The sequence below is a fragment of the Heteronotia binoei genome, chromosome 6, assembly GCF_032191835.1.
Source record: "Heteronotia binoei isolate CCM8104 ecotype False Entrance Well chromosome 6, APGP_CSIRO_Hbin_v1, whole genome shotgun sequence".
In the NCBI taxonomy this organism is placed as follows: domain Eukaryota; kingdom Metazoa; phylum Chordata; class Lepidosauria; order Squamata; family Gekkonidae; genus Heteronotia; species Heteronotia binoei.
This window is the reverse complement of record NC_083228.1, coordinates 22,685,011-22,703,082: the sequence shown is the minus strand read 5'-3', so window position 1 is coordinate 22,703,082 and position 18,072 is coordinate 22,685,011. Positions and strand designations below refer to the sequence as shown.

The 18,072-nt window shown below is 41.0% G+C and overlaps 1 protein-coding gene across 1 annotated transcript in view; it reads left to right on the top strand.

Annotated features, from left to right (window-relative positions):
* Positions 1-739: 739 nt before the first annotated feature.
* RTKN2 (rhotekin 2) overlaps positions 740-18,072 on the top strand; it is a 64,589-nt gene continuing 47,256 nt past the window's right edge. Inside the window, exons 1-5 of the mRNA XM_060241104.1 lie at positions 740-897; positions 8,371-8,429; positions 15,112-15,165; positions 16,984-17,101; positions 17,804-18,007. Coding sequence (XP_060097087.1) covers positions 770-897; positions 8,371-8,429; positions 15,112-15,165; positions 16,984-17,101; positions 17,804-18,007 — 563 coding nt within the window. The 5' untranslated portion in view covers positions 740-769. The remainder of the gene's footprint in view (positions 898-8,370; positions 8,430-15,111; positions 15,166-16,983; positions 17,102-17,803; positions 18,008-18,072) is intronic.

The following is an 18,072-nucleotide window of genomic DNA, read 5'->3' as shown; positions in this document are numbered from 1 at the left end:
TTTCTGAATTCTTCATGAAAGGAAAAATACATGCACTCTCAAGTGGAAAAGCAGGTGGATGTTTCTGTTGCTAAGAATGTGAGCTTTAAGAAGACAATTATTTCAGTGTAGTAAGTTTATACTTAAGAGTAGGGTTGCCAGCTCTGTGTTGGGATTTTTGGGGTGAACCTGGGGAAGGTGGGGTTTGGGGAGTGGAAGGACCCCATCAGGGTACAATGCTGTAGAGTCCACCCTCCAAAGCAGCCATTTTTTTCAGAGTAACTAATCTCTATTGTCTGGAGATGAACTGTAATAGCAGGAGATCTCCAGGCTGCACCTGGAGATTGGCAGCCCTAGCTGGGAGTGACTCCATACCATTACCTGAGGGCTCTATAGCAACCATATTTCCCTCTACCAAGAAGGAGCCTAATTAACTAATGGGACACTTTCAAAAATACCTACATGTCTTTTGCCCTGAGTTAAAAATTTCTTGTTATTTCAGCACAAGCATCTGCATTCATCAGCTGTCTTTAGTTTACAACTATCTGTTTTGATATAGCTTAAAGATAAAACTTCTAATGGTGCCTTATTGACAAACTCCAGGTCTGAGATATTTTCTGTCATTGTTGTTTAACAAAATGCCTCTGGCTTCTGCACTTAATGAAATCATTAAATGTTTCTATTTTAACTGAGGCTGTTCTATCATAATTCTGCCATTTGGGATTTATTAAAGAACAATTTGTGTTTTTCTGTTCAGGGTTTCAGCATTCAAGAAAAAATTGACTTTGAAATGCGAATGCGAGAAGGAATTTGTAAACTGCTTGCTGTGACCACGCAGAAAGACCAGACGTTGCATGCGGTTAAAAACTTGATGGTTTGCAATGCTCGCATCCTGGCCTACAAGACTGAGCTACAGAGGTAACAGAGAGGGTCAACCATACAGCAGAGCAGTCAGGAACAATGCATTGAGATTTCTGATGTTTAATATATCACATAACCTAAGGTTTGTCCCATAATTATTAGTTTTGTGCAGACTGGGCATTGTGCATACAAACTTTTAAGACCCTTGAATTCTCTTGAGTAGGGATGTGCACCTCAAAAAAGAAAGAAAGAAAAAAAAAGTTTTCCAGATCCCAATATCAAGAGGCCAAAAATACTGGTACTTCTGGTTATCTAGGTTCCAAATACCAGTTTGGATCTGATCCCACCCCCACCCCGGATTCCAATATTATTTGGTTCCATTATTTCCTGGGTGGGGGGAATCTTTCTGGAGGGCCTGTTATGTGAGGAAACGGAATTAAAATTGTAGTAACACTTTCTTTTAAATAGCTCCCAAGTTTCAAGTGAATTGGATCAAGAGGTCCAATTTTATGGTGCCCATAGGTGGAGGGATAAATGCCATGCTTTCTACAGGACAGAGAATAGCCAAAGACACAGGTGCAAGGAATGCAACTCCTAGCCAAAGGCAGACAGAATCAGAATCAACAAGCCCAAAGAACCAATGCAGAACTTGGCAATCTCGACAGAAGCACTGACAGCGTGGCAAGCCTAATGCAAAACTCGAGAATCCAAGCCAATGTCAAACTGAAGAATCGCCAAAGCCAACCCAATAGGAATGCTGTTGTGAGCCCAACAAATGTAAAGTTAGAGAACAGTCTCAGGAGCCTTAAAATGCTGGCTCCCGATATTCCCAGTTACTGCCAAATAGACCCTGGAGAGCCGCTGCCGGTCTGAGTAGACAATGCTGACTTTGATGGACTGAGGGTCTGATTCGGTATAAGGCAGCTTCATATGTTCATATGTGTTCAAATATTTCTGGGATTTTCCAGACCCTTTTTTCGGTATCCCAAAAAATCCCAGATACTATCCGGAGACCTGAATATATTCAGAAAATACTGATAAGGTATTTTTAAGACGTACATTTGGACCAGTATATAAAAATACACACCCCTACTGTTGATGCTGTGATAATACATCTCAGAATATTCACAAATGCCTTAACTGTTGACAGCTGTGTGCTCTTTGTTAATTTTTACACATTTTCACCCCATTCTTCTCCCACTTCCAGGATTCAAAGCAGCTTACATAAGAAACACAAAAATATAATTTGAGCAACCCAGAAAAACGAATGAGCTAGGCCAATGAACCCAGGAACATCTCAGAGCTACTGGCTTTGGGCCAACAGCCCTTTGGCTTAAACCTTCGGCCTTGCTGAGCCTTAAATACCATTAACAAAGGAGGGAACAGAAATGCAGCTTCAATCTCACCCATCAGGCAGAGATGCTCCCACAGTTCCTTCTACGCTGTTGGAAAGCAGATAGGCGAAGCTGCCACACTTGAGTCAGACTGTTGTTCCATCTAGCTTGGTATTGTGTATTCTGACCAGCAGCAGCTCTCCACAGTCTCAGGCAGTGTCTTTCCCAACACTTGCTACTTCTACTCTTTGAAGTGGAGATGTCAGGAATTGAATGACATCTTTTGCATTCCAAGCAAATGCTCTATCTGGGATCCTTGTGGAGGAGCTGTGACTCACAGAATCCTTTAAGGACTGACTGGAAGAGCCTAGTGTCAGCAAAGGAATGTGATGCGAATGAGATAGGTGTCAGGGGGCAGTCCACTCAAAGGAGGTGCTAATTGAAAATGGGTTGTAATCCTTCAGAATGAGGACACAAATTTTGGGCTGGAGGCTACTTTTCCAGATGAAGTATTCCAAGGATATTCATCCCTCTTATACAGGGAGTTGTGTAGATGGAAATCCATAGAAGGAGACACTGCAGGTGGATCAAGCATTATTCCCTTTATAATGTTTGCTCCTTCATCTAAAGATAATGTTTTCAGGTTTATTCTTCTCTGTTTACATTTGATGCAATTGTCCAGTCTTGCACGCTTGATAAGCCTGAAAGATCTCATAGGCTGAGGTCAGATGCACATAAACTGACGAGATGGGCATGGATGAAAGCCAGATGCATGTCAGATTTTATGTGGTTGTCCAAACATCAGCATCTGGCAATGGTCGTTGGCTCGTTCGTGTCCCGAACTGCCACAACTGAGACGCGGACTTCTTTGATAGTACATTTTGATAGTAATCCAGAATAAGAATGCTTCCAACGACTCCCACGTGTACTTTCTATGTTTGAACGCTCCATTGTAGCCGACTCGTTGCAAGCGCACATCCGCTTCCCTGCAAGAGCCCACTCCAAATGATATAATTGTGCCAGCAATTGTTGACTCAGCCTTCCAACCTTCCGAGGTCGGTAAAATATGTACCCAGCTTGCTGGGGGGGAAAGTGTAATGACCGGGGAAGGCAATGGCAAACCACCCCGTAAAAGGTCTGCCATGAAAACTTTGTGAAAGCAGTGTCATGCCAGAATCGAAAACGACTGGTGCTTGCACAGGGGACCTTTCCTAAATGGGGGGGAGGAAGGCAGATCGCCCACCTTTGCCGTCTCCCTGCCAGGCAGGGAGATGGTAAAGGCAGTTTCCGGGCTTCCCACCCCCCCTTTAAACACCCAGGTGGGGTGTTTAAATGTGAGGAAAAGTCAGATCGGCCACCTTTGCCTTCTCCCCACCAGGTGGAGAGACGGCAAAGAGAGTTCCCGTGCTCCCCCCCCCCATTTAAACACCTAGCGGGGTGTTCATTTTTTGTGACAGTCTACGTTGTTTGATGCCTGTTCCGGCCCATTCCGGCTTTTACCCTGTCCCGTTTAAATGCGGGGGGGGGGGGGAGATGACCCATCTTTGCCGTTTCCCTGCCAGGTGGAGAGACAGCAAAGAGAACTCCTGGGCTTCCCCTCCCTGGCCGGGTGTTTAAATTGGGGGGGGGGGTGTCAGATCGCCCACCTTTTCTGGCACCTTTTTTTTTTTTTTTTAAGCCAAGCACATCCCATGGTACTGCGCTTGTGCGAGTGCGGAATGCCATCTCAAAAAATGAGGTCCGGTTGAGACCTCTGATCAACCAACGAATGGGACCAATGCTGCTTAGAACCTAAGGATGGAGGGATGTCTGATCAGGAAATTCGTTGTTAAAAAGCTGCGGGGTATAATAGCGACGGGTTAGGGATGGATTTAATGGTGAGTGCGACCGCAGCCCTAATGTGTGAATGCAAAAATGTCCTCTTTTTTAATGCTGTTGAGGCTGAAAATGCAATAGTCTCATTAAAAAAGTAAAGGTACTGCAGCTTTAACGCTCTGTGCCATGGAGCTGCCTAATAGTCTCATTACAGAGGCAGTATTCCAATAGAGTGATCCTGCAAACCTAAGTATAGTGTTTAAGCTGGAGTTCAAATGTCCATAATATTCACTGGCTGACATTTTGTCACAGCATAACCTTCAAGGATGGGTTGTTCTGAGGATAAGATGGAGGAGGACAGTTATGTATGTCACATAGAGCCCCTTAGAGGGAAATACAAGAGATATTGTGATAGGTGGGAAAGCTCATTGATGTTGCATGGGACACGTAAGAGAGCACTTTAAATAGAAGCAGGTTTCTCTGGCTTCTGTGTGACTGGATGAACATATAAATGGCCCAGCTGTGAGGGTGGAGATTGACTGGATGGAGCCTGATGTGACAGTGAGCACTTCAGCTGTGGGGCATGGTTCAGATTCCTTCAAAAGGATCTCCTTAAGAACAGCATATACTCATGAAATGAAGCTGTTTTAGTTATATCACAGCAACACAGGGGCCTTTAATGGAAAATCTTTACGTCTCCAGTTAAGGAAGGATTGGGGAATAATTGTTTTCTGGAAGAAAACAGAACCAATTGTGTAAATCTGGGCTTTTTTTGGAGCAGGAATGCAGTTCCAGCTGACTTGGTATCAGAGGGTGTGGCCCAATATGCAGATGAGTTCCTGTTGGACTTTCCCCACAAAAAGCCCTACATGAAACAATGGTGACATCAGGAGGTATGGCATACTATGCAAATGAGTTCCTGCTGGGCTTCTAAAAAAAACAACCCTTGTGCGAACCATAAACGTGCTCTTGGGACTGCTTTGGTAGTCATGTTTGACTGTCCAGAGATGACATATTAATGTGTTTGGTGGGCCAAACCATTTGAAAAGTTGAACATATCTCTTAGGGTTCCATGCAGTGCTTAATGCTGTTCTTAACCTTGTCTGTAATTTTTTCACAAAAATGATTAATTGGTGCCATCTGCTGGTCAGTTTAGTTAACTACATAAGCATATTTTTTTGCTGTCAAGTCGCAGCTGACTTATGGCAACACCCCTTAGGATTTTTCTAGGCAGGAGACTTTCAGAGATAGTTTGCCATTGCCTGCCAATGTGTCATGACCTTGGTATTCCTTGGATATCTCCCATCTAAGTACTAGCCAGGGTCAACCCTGCTTAGCTTCTGAGATCTGATGAGATCAGGCTAGCCTGGGCTATCCAGGTATGGGCTACAGAGCAAGGAAAATGAGTACCTGCCATGGGGCCAAGCATTGCCAGCAGATTGCTCAGGGTTTTTAAGTACTGATTTAAGTACTATGATGCATTCCAGCTCAGGTCATTTGCTTGATCGGGTATTTTTTGTTCTTAATTTCTTTTGGAAGGACAACATTTGAACTGGTTTTAAAGTGAAGCAGGCACTCACTGTCAAAGACTCTGTTGTCATTCACACATTTGGACAGCTAACAGATTTGAAAAGGTAGAATTGCTTAAGCAGATTTCAGTTAATAGGCAGTTTCTTAGTAAAGCATTTCACATATATTATAGATTTTATTTTCAAAGCACATGGCATTTCATACCATGCCCAATATATCCAAGAACTTGAAAACTGAGCCTGTCTCCAGGAAGCTTACATTCTAAATAATTTACAGTAGAGAGGCAACGAAAGGCAGGGAAGGATGGGAAAATGCAAGATTAAGATGGGATGAATACACTAAAATGCAACTGTGCATGCTTTGGTCCCTTTTTGCAGGTGAAGGTGGAAGGCAAGTGGCAGCTTAAGGAGATAATTGTATTTTGAGAAGGGATTTGAAGGAAGGCGGCTTCATGAAGGTCTCCCTAGAGAAGCATAGTATGCATCAAGGGTGACTGGGCAGAGTCATTAAAAGAACCTTGGATCTGTACAAGTGTCATGTGAATTAGCTGTCAAGGCTTCCACCAAGAAGCCCCAAGTACCATAGCTTTGTATAGCTGCGAAGAATTCTGTTTAAAATGTTTAGACACCTCATAGAAATAAAGTACTACATTTTCTCAGACGAATGAAGCAATACAAACTGTTTGAAGTTTCTAAGGTAGTTATGACAGGAGAAGATTGCAGCCTCTTTTCTTCCCTGTTCAGGTCGATCCAATCAAATTTGAACGGCTGCACAAAAAGCTGGAGAGAAGGGGAAGAACTGGAGGCAGTTTTAACAGCCACTGATCACTTGAAAAAAAGAGGGGCCAGGTTTTGGAGGAAGAACTGAAGGGACAGGAAGTATCCTGCATAGTCAGAGAGTCCAGTAGGGACTTCAGAAAATTATTTAAACAAGTATGGTTTGGATGCTTTTCCTATAAAAAACAGTGGCATGTTAAAGCTTGTCTTGTTTTTGTTTCTAAACCTGAGACTCTTAGAGCACATATTTTGTAAGCACAAAGCACCTTCTAGCACTGGTAACTTAGAAGGGGAAGGCATTAAACATCATGCTAACCAAGTAAATTAAAATAAGTGTGCTTCTTACTCTTGAGAGCCAGTTTGGTGTAGTGACTAGGAGCGGCAGACTTTAACCTGGAGAACTAGGATTGATTCTCCACTTCTCCACATGCATCCAGCTGGTTGACCTTGGGTCAGTCACAGTTCTCTCAGAGCTCTCTTAGCTCCACCTACTTCACAGAGTGCCTGTTGTGGGGAGAGGAAGGGAAAGGGAATGTAAGCCACTCTGAGACTCCTTCAGGTAGTGAAAAGCAGGATATAAAACCAACTCTTCTTATGTTCTCATCAATACATATAATCTACAGCAAACTCTGTGGGATCTATACATTTCTTATAGACAGCTTCAAGAGGGGGTTAGATAAAAATATGGAGCAGAAGTCCATCAGTGGCGATTAGCCACAGTGTGTATATATATATGTGTGTGTGTGTTGGCCACTGTGTGACACAGAGTGTTGGACTGGATGGGCCATTGGCCTGATCCAACATGGCTTCTCTTATGTTCAGTGGAAAGGGGGTTCAGGTTGGGATCTACTCTGACCTCTGGTTAAGGCTAAGGAAACCTGAGTGTTAAAATAAAAGCAAAAGGAGCCCACTTTGCCTCACACTCCTAAAGCTGAGGGTGTGATTGATGAGGTGGTTCACAACCCTTCAGCCTGAGGGACTTATTGGTAAGAATAAAGAATGGTACAGAAAAGTGAAAGGCCTGGGTCAGGTGGGGTTTAAATATTTTTTTAAATTTAAATACGTGTTTTTTTAAAATTGTGGCAGTAGACATGTCTTATGAATCCCCAGTATAATTCTGCAGAGGTGCATCTCAAACAGCAACATGTGTCACTGTTCTCAAGTGTGCTGGATGATGCAGAAGACAAATTGTGTGGGGTAATTTGGCTTTAAAGTGAAATTTATGATGCTCTGAAACATTTAAGTCCAGTTATTTTTGAACTGTGTGTGTGAGATGGCGAGGGGTCCTGTTTTTTTGCAGTTGCCAAATTGTGATTCAGCTCCTCACAAGTGCTGAGACAGAGGGGCCACACTGACAACAGTATTCCCTCCTGCCCTCGGTCACTGAGAAATTCAGTGCATTACATAGCTGCTGTTTGCATCAATAGTCTTGGAGTGGCATCATGGTCAGAGTGTCAAGCCAGGATCTGGGAGACTCGGTTTCAAATCCCGATTCTGACACAGCAACTCCCTGGGGGATCTTTGGCTGGTCATGTGTTCTCTCTAACTTGCCTCACAGGGTGGCTATGAGCCTAACACGGATGAGAGGAAAATTATGGAAATTGTGTTTGTGTTTAATTCGATTTATACCCTGCCCTCCCTGCCATTGGGGAGAAAAGTAGGGCATAAATAATAAACATTTAGTAACTCTAGAATTATTTTAGGTTCAAATGGGTTTTGATCTTTCTGTTTATACATTACATTCTGTTATGCATGAGGTAGGGTAGTTGCTAGAAGACTTAGCAACATATATGACTGTAAAGAAAAAAAAGGATGAAAGTAGAGAAACTCTCCCAGGGCACAATCTTTTGGGCCCTGTTTGTGCTCACGACATTGGAAAAGTAGAAAGTAACACAACCTAGTGGGGGTGTTAATTAACAAAAAATGCTTTTTTAACTGGGCTCGTAAATGAAGCATGTAAGACATTATTGGATACCCATTAATCTAGTCTCTAAGCCACTTTTTCTTGAATGGAAGAAGAATGTACGAAAAGTTCATCACTTGATTTAATTAGAATTTTTGGCTTCTTTTGTCAGGTGTTCAGATTTTGCTGCTAAAGACCGTGACGCTTGTAAGGGCAAGGTTGCCATAACAGGTATGTTTAGTTTCCTATATTTTTGGAACTTTAAAGAACGACCATTGGATACTCACCATGAAGGGTCCTCCTTCTCTGCGGACAGACATCTTGTGGGTGATTTCCCATCCTACTTGTAGGGAGGCAAGAACAAATTTTCAGCTTCCAGTTCCTGCTGGGAGTCACCCACTTTCCTCATTTCGGCAGCTCCACAAGCAGTGGAGCTATGACATAATTGAAGAAATTACTAGAAAAACATTCAAATAAGAAGAAACATTGAACGATAGACAACAGTTTGACTAAATGAGTTATAAACAAGAAAAGCTTGTATTTGAATATTATATATTGATGCAACAGTAAGATGATGTGTTCTTAACTCTGATTGCTTACATACTGGCAAGAACCTCTGAGAGTCACCAACATAAAGCTGGGGGAGCCAAGATGTCCTCCTGTCCTCAGAGGAGAAGGACCCTTCATAGTGAGTATCCAGTGGTCATTCTCCCTCTGAGGTAGGACATCTTGTGGGACATCCTAAAGCAGTGTCCCTAGAGTGAGGGAGGGTAAACACCACTGGTGACTCACATAATATTCTGCAGTACTCTACGACCAAAAGCTGCATCCGCAGAGTTGTAAGAATTGATTTTATAGTGTCTGATGAATGTAGACAAGAAGGACCACATCGCTGCCTTGCAGATTTCCTCAACTGATGCTCTGTTCCCTAGTGCTGTGCTTGTGGCCGTGTGTCTGACAGAATGGGCTGTTATCTCATCTGGGACTGGTATTTTCTGTGCTTTGTATGCTTCTGATATGCACAAACGAATCACCTTGCTAATTGCCTCTTTGGACATCTTTTTCCCAGTGTGTGGTGGAGAAGTATTTATAAAAAGGGAATCCGTCTTCTTATTGTCTCAGTTCTGTAAATGTAGGCTTTTAGTGCCCTTTTTGCATCCAGGGTGTGCCATACTTTTTCTTTAGGGTGCCTAGGATTAGGACAGAAAGATGGTAAGGCAATTCTCCTGTGATGTGTGGAACTTAGAAACTATTTTCGGTTGGAATGTGGGGGTCTGTGTACAATACGATTTCGTCCTTGTGAAAGATGCAAAGCTTTGAATTGACCGATAATGCCCCTAGCTCTCAAACCCTACAGGCAGATGTTACAGCTGTTAAAAACATAACCTTCATCCGAAGGAATGCCATGGAGATGTCTTTGATTGGTTCAAATGGAGCTTAAGACGGTGTGTAGTTTCCAGGTGGGGAATCGGTAAGATTGAGGTGAGGAAAGTAGGTGACTCCCAGCAGGAACAGGAAGTTGAAAATTTGTTCCTGGCTCCCTACAATTAGAATGGGAAATCACCCACAAGACGTCCTCCCTCAGAGGGAGAAGGTCAGGATGCTCTCTATTCAAACACATGTTCCATCATTCTTTTACTCTGAAATTCCTGAACATGGAGAACTTTGTTGTCAAATCCATTTGGAAAGTTAAAGTAATTTTTAAAAATAACTTGATTGTAAACATTTTTAATTGGATTTTATGGACAAGAGAAAGCATTATGGCCCGGACCTGGATAACGCAGGCAAGCCCACTCTTATCAGATCTTGGAAGCTAAGCAGGGATGACTCAAGCAAGTACTTGGATGGGAGACCTCCTTGGAGTACCAGAACTGGGAGGGCAGGGGCAGCCTTTATTCAGCCACCTCTCTGAATATCTTCCATGCCCCCAGTAGGGGTCAGTCACCAGAAGTTGCCCTGACTTCCAGGTACACACACACACAAATAAAACCTCCTCCCCCCCCCCCCCCCAAAAAAAAAGATGCAGCATTGCGGAGTGGCTAGAGTGTCAGACTAGGATCTGGGAGACCCAGGTTCAAATACCCTCTACGATGGAAACCTGCTGGATGACATTGGGTTAGTTACACACTGTCAGTCTAAACTATCCCACCTGGTGGTTGTGAGGATAAAGCGGAGAAGGGGAGTTTTGATACTCATTGGGGAGAAAAGTAGGGAATAAATGAGTAAAATAAATGGAGAAGTGATAGGAGTACTGAAAATGAAAACAATATTGCTGTGATTATATAATACTAAGTCTCTGGTTAACCAGTATTGTAAACAAAATGTCCACAATAAGAGGAGTCATTATCTAACTACATTCCTATAATGGGATAATGGTGGTATGATTTGTGAAGAATAGCATAAAGGCTGCCCCTGGACATCAGTTATTTTGTATATAGAAATAATGTTCTAGACCAGAGGTCCCCACCCTTTCTGAGCCCACAGGCCCCTTTGGCAGTAGGGGCAGCCACAGAATGGCCATTGCAGGAGGCTAAGCCAGCCACAGAATGTCAGGGAGTAAGGTTATACATGACTGTTAAAAACTCAACCGTTCAGGGCAGGCAGAAGCTTTGTTTAACAGGATGCTTTTTAAAAATGAAGCAGAGTGGTAAAGCTTGCAGTACTGCAGTCCTAAGCTCTGCTCACGACCTGAGTTCGATCCCAGCGGAAGCTGGTTCAGGTAGCCGGCTCCTGGTTGACTCAGCCTTCCATCCTTCTGAGGTCGGTAAAATGAGTACCCACCTTGCTGGGGGGAAAGTGTAGATGACTGGGGAAGGCAATGGCAAACCACACCGTTAAAAAGTCTACCATGAAAACATCGTGATGCGACATCACCCCAGAGTCGAAAACGACTGGTGCTTGCACAGGGGACCTTTACCTTTTCTTTTTTTTAAAAATTAACATACAGTTTTCATTTGCATATATACATGGCTTTCCTTCAGTCACTCAGAGATGATCTACTCAGGCAATCAGAAGCCTTCCTGGGGAAAAGTGCCATCTGGCTCTCCCACTTTCTGAAAACACTTCCTGAGCACCGTGGCACCCGTGCACTCCATGCTGGTGAGCCCTGTTCTAGACAGTTGCATTGATTATTTTGAGGAAGTCATATTCAGGGCCTTGTCATCTAAATGGTTTGCAAAAAGTATTGGCTTTTGATATTTTTATTCCATAACCTGAGTATGCAGGTAGAACAAAATGGAAATGTGAGTTTCTGGTTCGGTGAATTACTCCTGCAAGAGTATAATATAAGGAAATGTATAAGTCTTGCAAAGTGTTAAATGCATCCAGCTTGGAAGTGAGGCTTGTTGTTTTAAATAAAGTTCATTCACCTGGACATCATTAATTTTCAGCACTTGTATCCCACCTTTCAGCCCCATCAGGGCCACCAAAGAGGCTTACTATTAAAACAAGCATAATAAAAAAAATCAGAGCTAAAATAAGTGTATAAAGTGCAATACAACCAATTAAAACATAAGGGAGGAATGAGGGATCACTTAGAGTGCCAGACAAAACAAAAATGTCTTCACTGCTGGTGGACAATAGTGGTCCTGTTCACAAGTTACAGCGAACATACTTACAATCCATTTTTGGTGTACACTTGATTTTTCTTTATGCATGCATTGGGTAATTCTCATGTTATATTCAAAGCATGTGCAACTGAACATGTGATAGAAAACTCACTTTTGTCCATGAACTGGTACCTTATTTCATTTGTCAAGTAAGGGCTTGTTGGCTTTTTTGTACAAGCATGTGTATACATATACAAGCAGGTTATATTTGTGTTAACTGTGTCAGTTGAACAGGGCTAATGATGGGGGGACAGACAAATATCACTGAGAAGAGAGTTCCATAATTTTTATTTATTTTTTAACTTTTAAATTATACATAATACCTTAAAATGCCAGAACATACAGACAAATCCCTAAAGGGAAATGCAAAATCAAATAATAAAAGGAATGGGACAAAATAAAGTGTTTACAATCACAGTCACACATTTGTTTTACACCTTTTAATAAGATGTTTTTACAGTTTTATCACTTATGCCTGAATTATTTGTCAAATCACATATTTCCATACATTCTTATTACTGTGGAGGTGGAGAGTTGTTGAATAGACTAGTAAAAGATAACAAATGGATTCCAAAGAACATAGACAGCATCTTCACTCACTTGATATTTTTGCTAATATAATCTGATGAGTTAATTTTCCCATCAGAATCATAGTCCACTAATACTTTTACAACATACTAATTGTAACTTCTGTGGACTTCTAATGCTGAGATTTTATGAATCTTGCTGCTGTTTTTATCATCATCATCATCATCATCATTATTATCCATGATTTATGTACCAACTTTTACTTCTCTCCTGTGAATAAATTTAACAAAGCTACTGATGGATCAGGTATTAAATGTAATTTCAACATTTTATTGATCTTATTATATATCAACTTTCAAAAAGTTTGGGGGCTTTTTGCAACTCTACCGCATATGACCATGAGTACCTTTATTGTTATTATCAACACCATGAAGATGTTTTATTAATGTATCTTATTATGATTGCCATGAAGATGTTTTATTTAATATAAAGTTAAATTATTGTAAAGGGCCTTACGGAACAGCATCATGGAATTTTCTCTTAATGTAGTTGAAAGTGATTTAAGGGGGGATTTCTTCTTCTTAATTGCCTCAAAGGCTTCAACTATTTCCGGTCTCTTTCCTTTCTCCAGCATGATGAAATGCACTCATAGCACCATATATAATTTTAATTTAATTTTCATATATACTTGAAACAACTCCTTCAAGTACTACTAGTCTCGACTAAAAATTCAAAATCATTTAAAAGACATTTAAATTGCTGTAATATGATCAGGTATGCAACCAAAAAATCTAATTGGATGTATTCGTATCCAGTTTATCTTTTTATTTTGTAATTTTTCTTGGATTTGGGTGTTCAGAAGAAAAAAGATCTACTAATCTATACAAGTCACAGGGATTCCCAGGTTTGATAGTGCAGATATTCATAATTCCTCTCTGGTTGCTACCTGCCTAACCTCAGCAGGGGCATTGGAAGCAGGGCCTGAGAAGATAATTAGGAACAGAGTTTTAGGATTTTCAAGATGTCAAAACCCAGCAAGGATCTTGTGATCTTCAGCAAGGATCTTCCAATTCTACTATTAGTATTTTTAAAAATGATTTACCTATGCAGTGTTGGTTTTTATGCCTTGAACTTCTCCCTCAAATATATCTTTCCCTTCCACCTTGTCCTTTGTTAACATTCATTTTTTCTGTGACTTTGACTTAATCCTTCATTCCCAAATGACATGTAGCTGAAGTATATGTCACTGCCCATTAGCTTTGCCTGACTTTATCTTCCCTTTGATGTAGATTCCCACCCTAGTATCCAAGCTCTTGAGGGAAGGGAACTGTTTTTTGGTTCTTGTTGTATGTTGTACAACATCTATGTACATTGATAGTACATAAATAATAACAAATGAAACTTACCTGCCCAAATAAAAAATTAAAATCTCTGTTGTCAGGCTTGATAAGTCTGGTAAGTGATTATTTGGTGAACGCAGAAGAAAATAATCACTCATTTTTTTAAGCAGGAAACAAATCCATACTCCCATCATTATCAATTATTTCTGTTTGGAGTAAAGTGTGCCCTAATCCTGCTGTAGTATGATTTTTTTCCCTTACATTAACATGACTCTAAGAAAAGGGTAACCTGTTGCCCAACTAAACACAAAGACCAGTTTGAGGAAGAGTTTTATGAGATTTATTGCCAGTATGAAGTTTTTATAATCTGCTTTGCAGGCCAGAGAATGTTTGCTGATGAATTTGATTTGAGATCTAACCTCTTATGACATAAAGCTGGTCACTTCTGCTATCCCATACTTTCATTTAAAGTCAAGTTACTTTTTAAAATACTGTACAGCTTAATTTTAAAGCTAGATTTATCCTAATTTTTCTCTCCAGTGTATTGAGAAAAATATGCAACATGATAGTGTCTTCCAACATCTGTTTTGCTGTGGTATTGAACCATTTTGCTTATTTGCTGGCAAGGCAAAAATAGAATATTCTATGCAAGATTCTCCCATGGATTCAGCTGAGCAGATTGGTATTTTTCTAAAGGGTAGGCTGCTGGTCCATCTAGCTCAACTGCTGGTCCATCTAGCTCAACAGTTGTCTGCTCTGAATAGTAGTGGCTCTCCAAGTCTCAGGTAGAGGCCTTCAGCTCTGCTGCTTAAAGTCCTTTAGCAGAACTTGGCACTTCATACCTTACTGAACTGTAATCCCCTAAGAGGTTCCCAAGCTGAAATAGTACCATTATCTTCGGGGCTTTTTCAGACTTCAGCTCCAACAACTCCCTCACTCCCCCCAAACACCTCCCCCCCCCCCCATGATCTTTCAAATATTTTAGATGTCTGTATCTGCATTTCTAAAATGTTTTCAGCTGATACAACTGTAAAATAGTGCCAAAAGAAAACATAAAAACAAACTCTATGTAATAGCGTTTTTTAGGACCATCCAAATGACATAACAGCATATGAGTTTTCAGGTTCTTTCGAACTCTTCATGAGGGTGAATATTAAAGGGAGGCAGGGGAATGTTCTTGGGCTAGGATCTGAAGGTCTCGTCGTGTAAGTAAGTAAGGTCTTATCTGACATGCCGAGTGGTTTGCAGATTCAAAATGGTGAGGATATCAGGCTCTACCTTTGGCCTTCATGGAGGAAGAAGCAAAAAGCAGAGTTTTGTTACCGATGCTGATTGGCCAGGTTCTGTTAAGATTGGCTTATATCTAGACAGAGATTAAGTGGAAAGCAGACTGGAATGTGACAACCTCTTCTGACTTTTCATTTATTTATTTTTTAGACCTTCGAATACCATTGATGTGGAAAGGCTCTGATCACTTCAGCAATAAAGATAGTATGTATGTTTTTTGAATGCTATTTTAAAACCAAGAATGGGAGCCCGATGTCTTATTAATAGCTGTTATCAGAGAAATCCAACTAGCAAGAAAGGGGCATTCTTAGGAACAGCTATTCTGAACTTCTCTTTGTACTTAAGCCTGAGTGTGGACAGAGGACACATGCCAGAGGGAATGAATGAAAGGGCCTTTGCTGCACCCTTCAGAGAGGCAGCCCAATGGATCCGTAACAAGGCCAGGCTGTAGTCTGTTGTACTCTTTCCTTCCTGTCTGTTAATTTATTAAACTGTATTTTTGTAAACTGCTTTGGGAGAAAAGCAAAGTAAAAATTCCGCAAAGTTCCCTCTCTGTGCGGCATGAAACACTAACACGGTGTTGACAGTTACAGCTGTTTGAGAGAAGAGCTATAGATTTGCAAGCATCTTAAAATGTGTTTCTTGGCAAAGTGCAGAACGATGCAAGTATATAGCAGTTTTCACAGGCTGGGTCATGGGAATATTGTAACACCAGAAGAAGTTACAGGAAATACTACTAGTACTTAAAACTTGGACAAGAAATGTAAAACAGTGTTTGCTGGGAATTACCTTGCCGGAAAAGTATCTAAATTAAAGTTGTTTCTATTGAATAGATTATTGGCTTGTCTTCATGAATGCATGCAGTTTGTTGTGTTGTGGAGATTAACCCTGAGTCTTTTCTAGCTGTCTTCCACCATTGATTTCACTTTGATTTTCTGTAAGGGCAGACAGGCTAAGTATGACAAAATACACTAATCCTTCATTGTGCATTCATAATACAGCGTGCACCCTGAAGACATTTTAATGGTTTTCCATTTCTTTTTAAAAATATATAGCCATATTGGGACCGAGTTACTTGTGCAGGTTTTGAAGATAAGTTATTAATACTAAATCTAAACAGCTAAAGTATGAGGTCCACATTTTTCTTCTACAAACTGCTATGCTGTGTGTGCTTTCAAAGCACATTTGTAAGTCAATGTTTTGCTGAGCATACGTTTATAAAGTTGTTTGGACAGTAAAGGCATGATGCAATGTGAGGAATTACCACATGCTGCTCTCCTTTCAGAGTTTAGAGAGCTGTGTGCGCAAAAGGGGGCTGCATGTGCCCAGTGACTCACATTCAGCATGATCCAGTCAATGCCCCAACCCAGTAGTCTTATACCTTTCCAGACTTGGGAGCCACCTGGAACTCCAGATGGAAGCATAGCATCCACTAAGCTGTTACCATACGGCAGGAAGACACAGGGCCTTTTTTGTAGCAGGAACTCCTTTGCATATTAGGTCCCACACCCCTGAGGTAGCCAATCCACCTGGAGCTTACAGTAGGCCCTGCACTAAGAGCTCTGCAAGCTCTTGGAGGATTGGCTACATCAGGGGTGTGTAGCCTAATATGCAAAGAAGTTCCTGCTGCAAAAAAAGCCCTTGGAAGACAAATAACATCATAACCATGTGATGAGAAGACCAGCAACAGCCAGACCTACAAAAAAGAAATCCTATCCCCTGCTGAGTTACCTTGCCTCACTGTTGTTTTGCTCCATCCATGCAAAGAGAGGCAGGGTGTGGAGAATCACTGCCGTCTGCACAAGAGGCTCTAGCTGCAGGTCCTTACTAAAAGCAATCCAAAAAGGAACAGCTCAATAGGAGCTTGCAACCCAAGACCTGATCAGTTCCAACCCATGGGAAGAAGATCATCACTACCTTAATATTTTCATCAGATGCTGAGTTAGGTTTGTTTAATGTGGCAGTTTTACACTGTGGTATATAACATCTTTTGTAATACTAAGTATTCTGTTTGTTTTCCAGGAAGCCAGCGTTACTCAGTTTTTTGTTTATTCAAAATAGGAGCTCAAATCTTTGATACGGATTTGCTTATTGTGGATAAAGCAATAACAGACATCTGTTTTGAAAATGTAACTGTGTTGTAAGTATCTTCAGGTCAGAAAAGCTCCTCACCAAGCTGCAGTTTGTTGAGTTCATTTTAAAAAACTCAGATTTTTCTTACAGTGAATATTAAGTTCAAACCTCAGAATATTCAAAATCCCATGGGCAGTTACTCTAGGCTAAGCACATTTGGCCTAAAGAGTATGGATTAATGGTGTAGAATTGCACTGTAAACTTGCTAGATCAGAGATTCATAAAGGTTAAATCATAAATACTACTTGTATAGGAGAATAACATCTGCATATTTTTGGATGGTATGATGGAATTATTTGAGGGAGACTAAGGAAATCTAACCAAAGCTGGAACTTGATCCTAAGTGCCTATAACTAGTCTCTGATCCTGGAAATTCACTTTTTCTAGGGCTCCACTGTGGAAAGTTATAGATGTGTTAGAATTTTTCTACGCATATTCAGAAGGTAGTAAGTTCTATTCATTGAAATTGTCATACAAGAATTTATTGGATGGGGTAACAGCTGGTTGAATGAGTAGGCCTACCCCTGCACTCAAATCAGGGAAGACCCCTTTTAGAATCTTGGAGAGAGAAGCAGTCTTGTATTAGAGAACACATGATTATTACATTTGGCACTAAACCTTTCAAAACCAGTGAGTTGTAGAACTAGATGTGATTTGTTTCGTTTTATTATGGCTTAACAGTTGTGTATACACAAAAATTTGTTTCTAGTGAGGAAGTTGAGCCAGACTTCCAGCTGACAGTTGAAATCTATAGCTGCTGTTGTACTGAAGATTCATCAGTCATACCAAACACTCCCAAGAAGTTAGTTAAGAAACTGAAAACCTCTATTGGCAAAGCTACTGGGAAGAAACTCAGCTCTGCATCAGATGATGGCAACCCCGAATTGTTATTACTCAGTGACACAATTGTACTGTAAGTGAATTATTTTCTAATTTAAACCTACTTTAGGATTTGGGATGGTGGTTGGTGCTATCTTT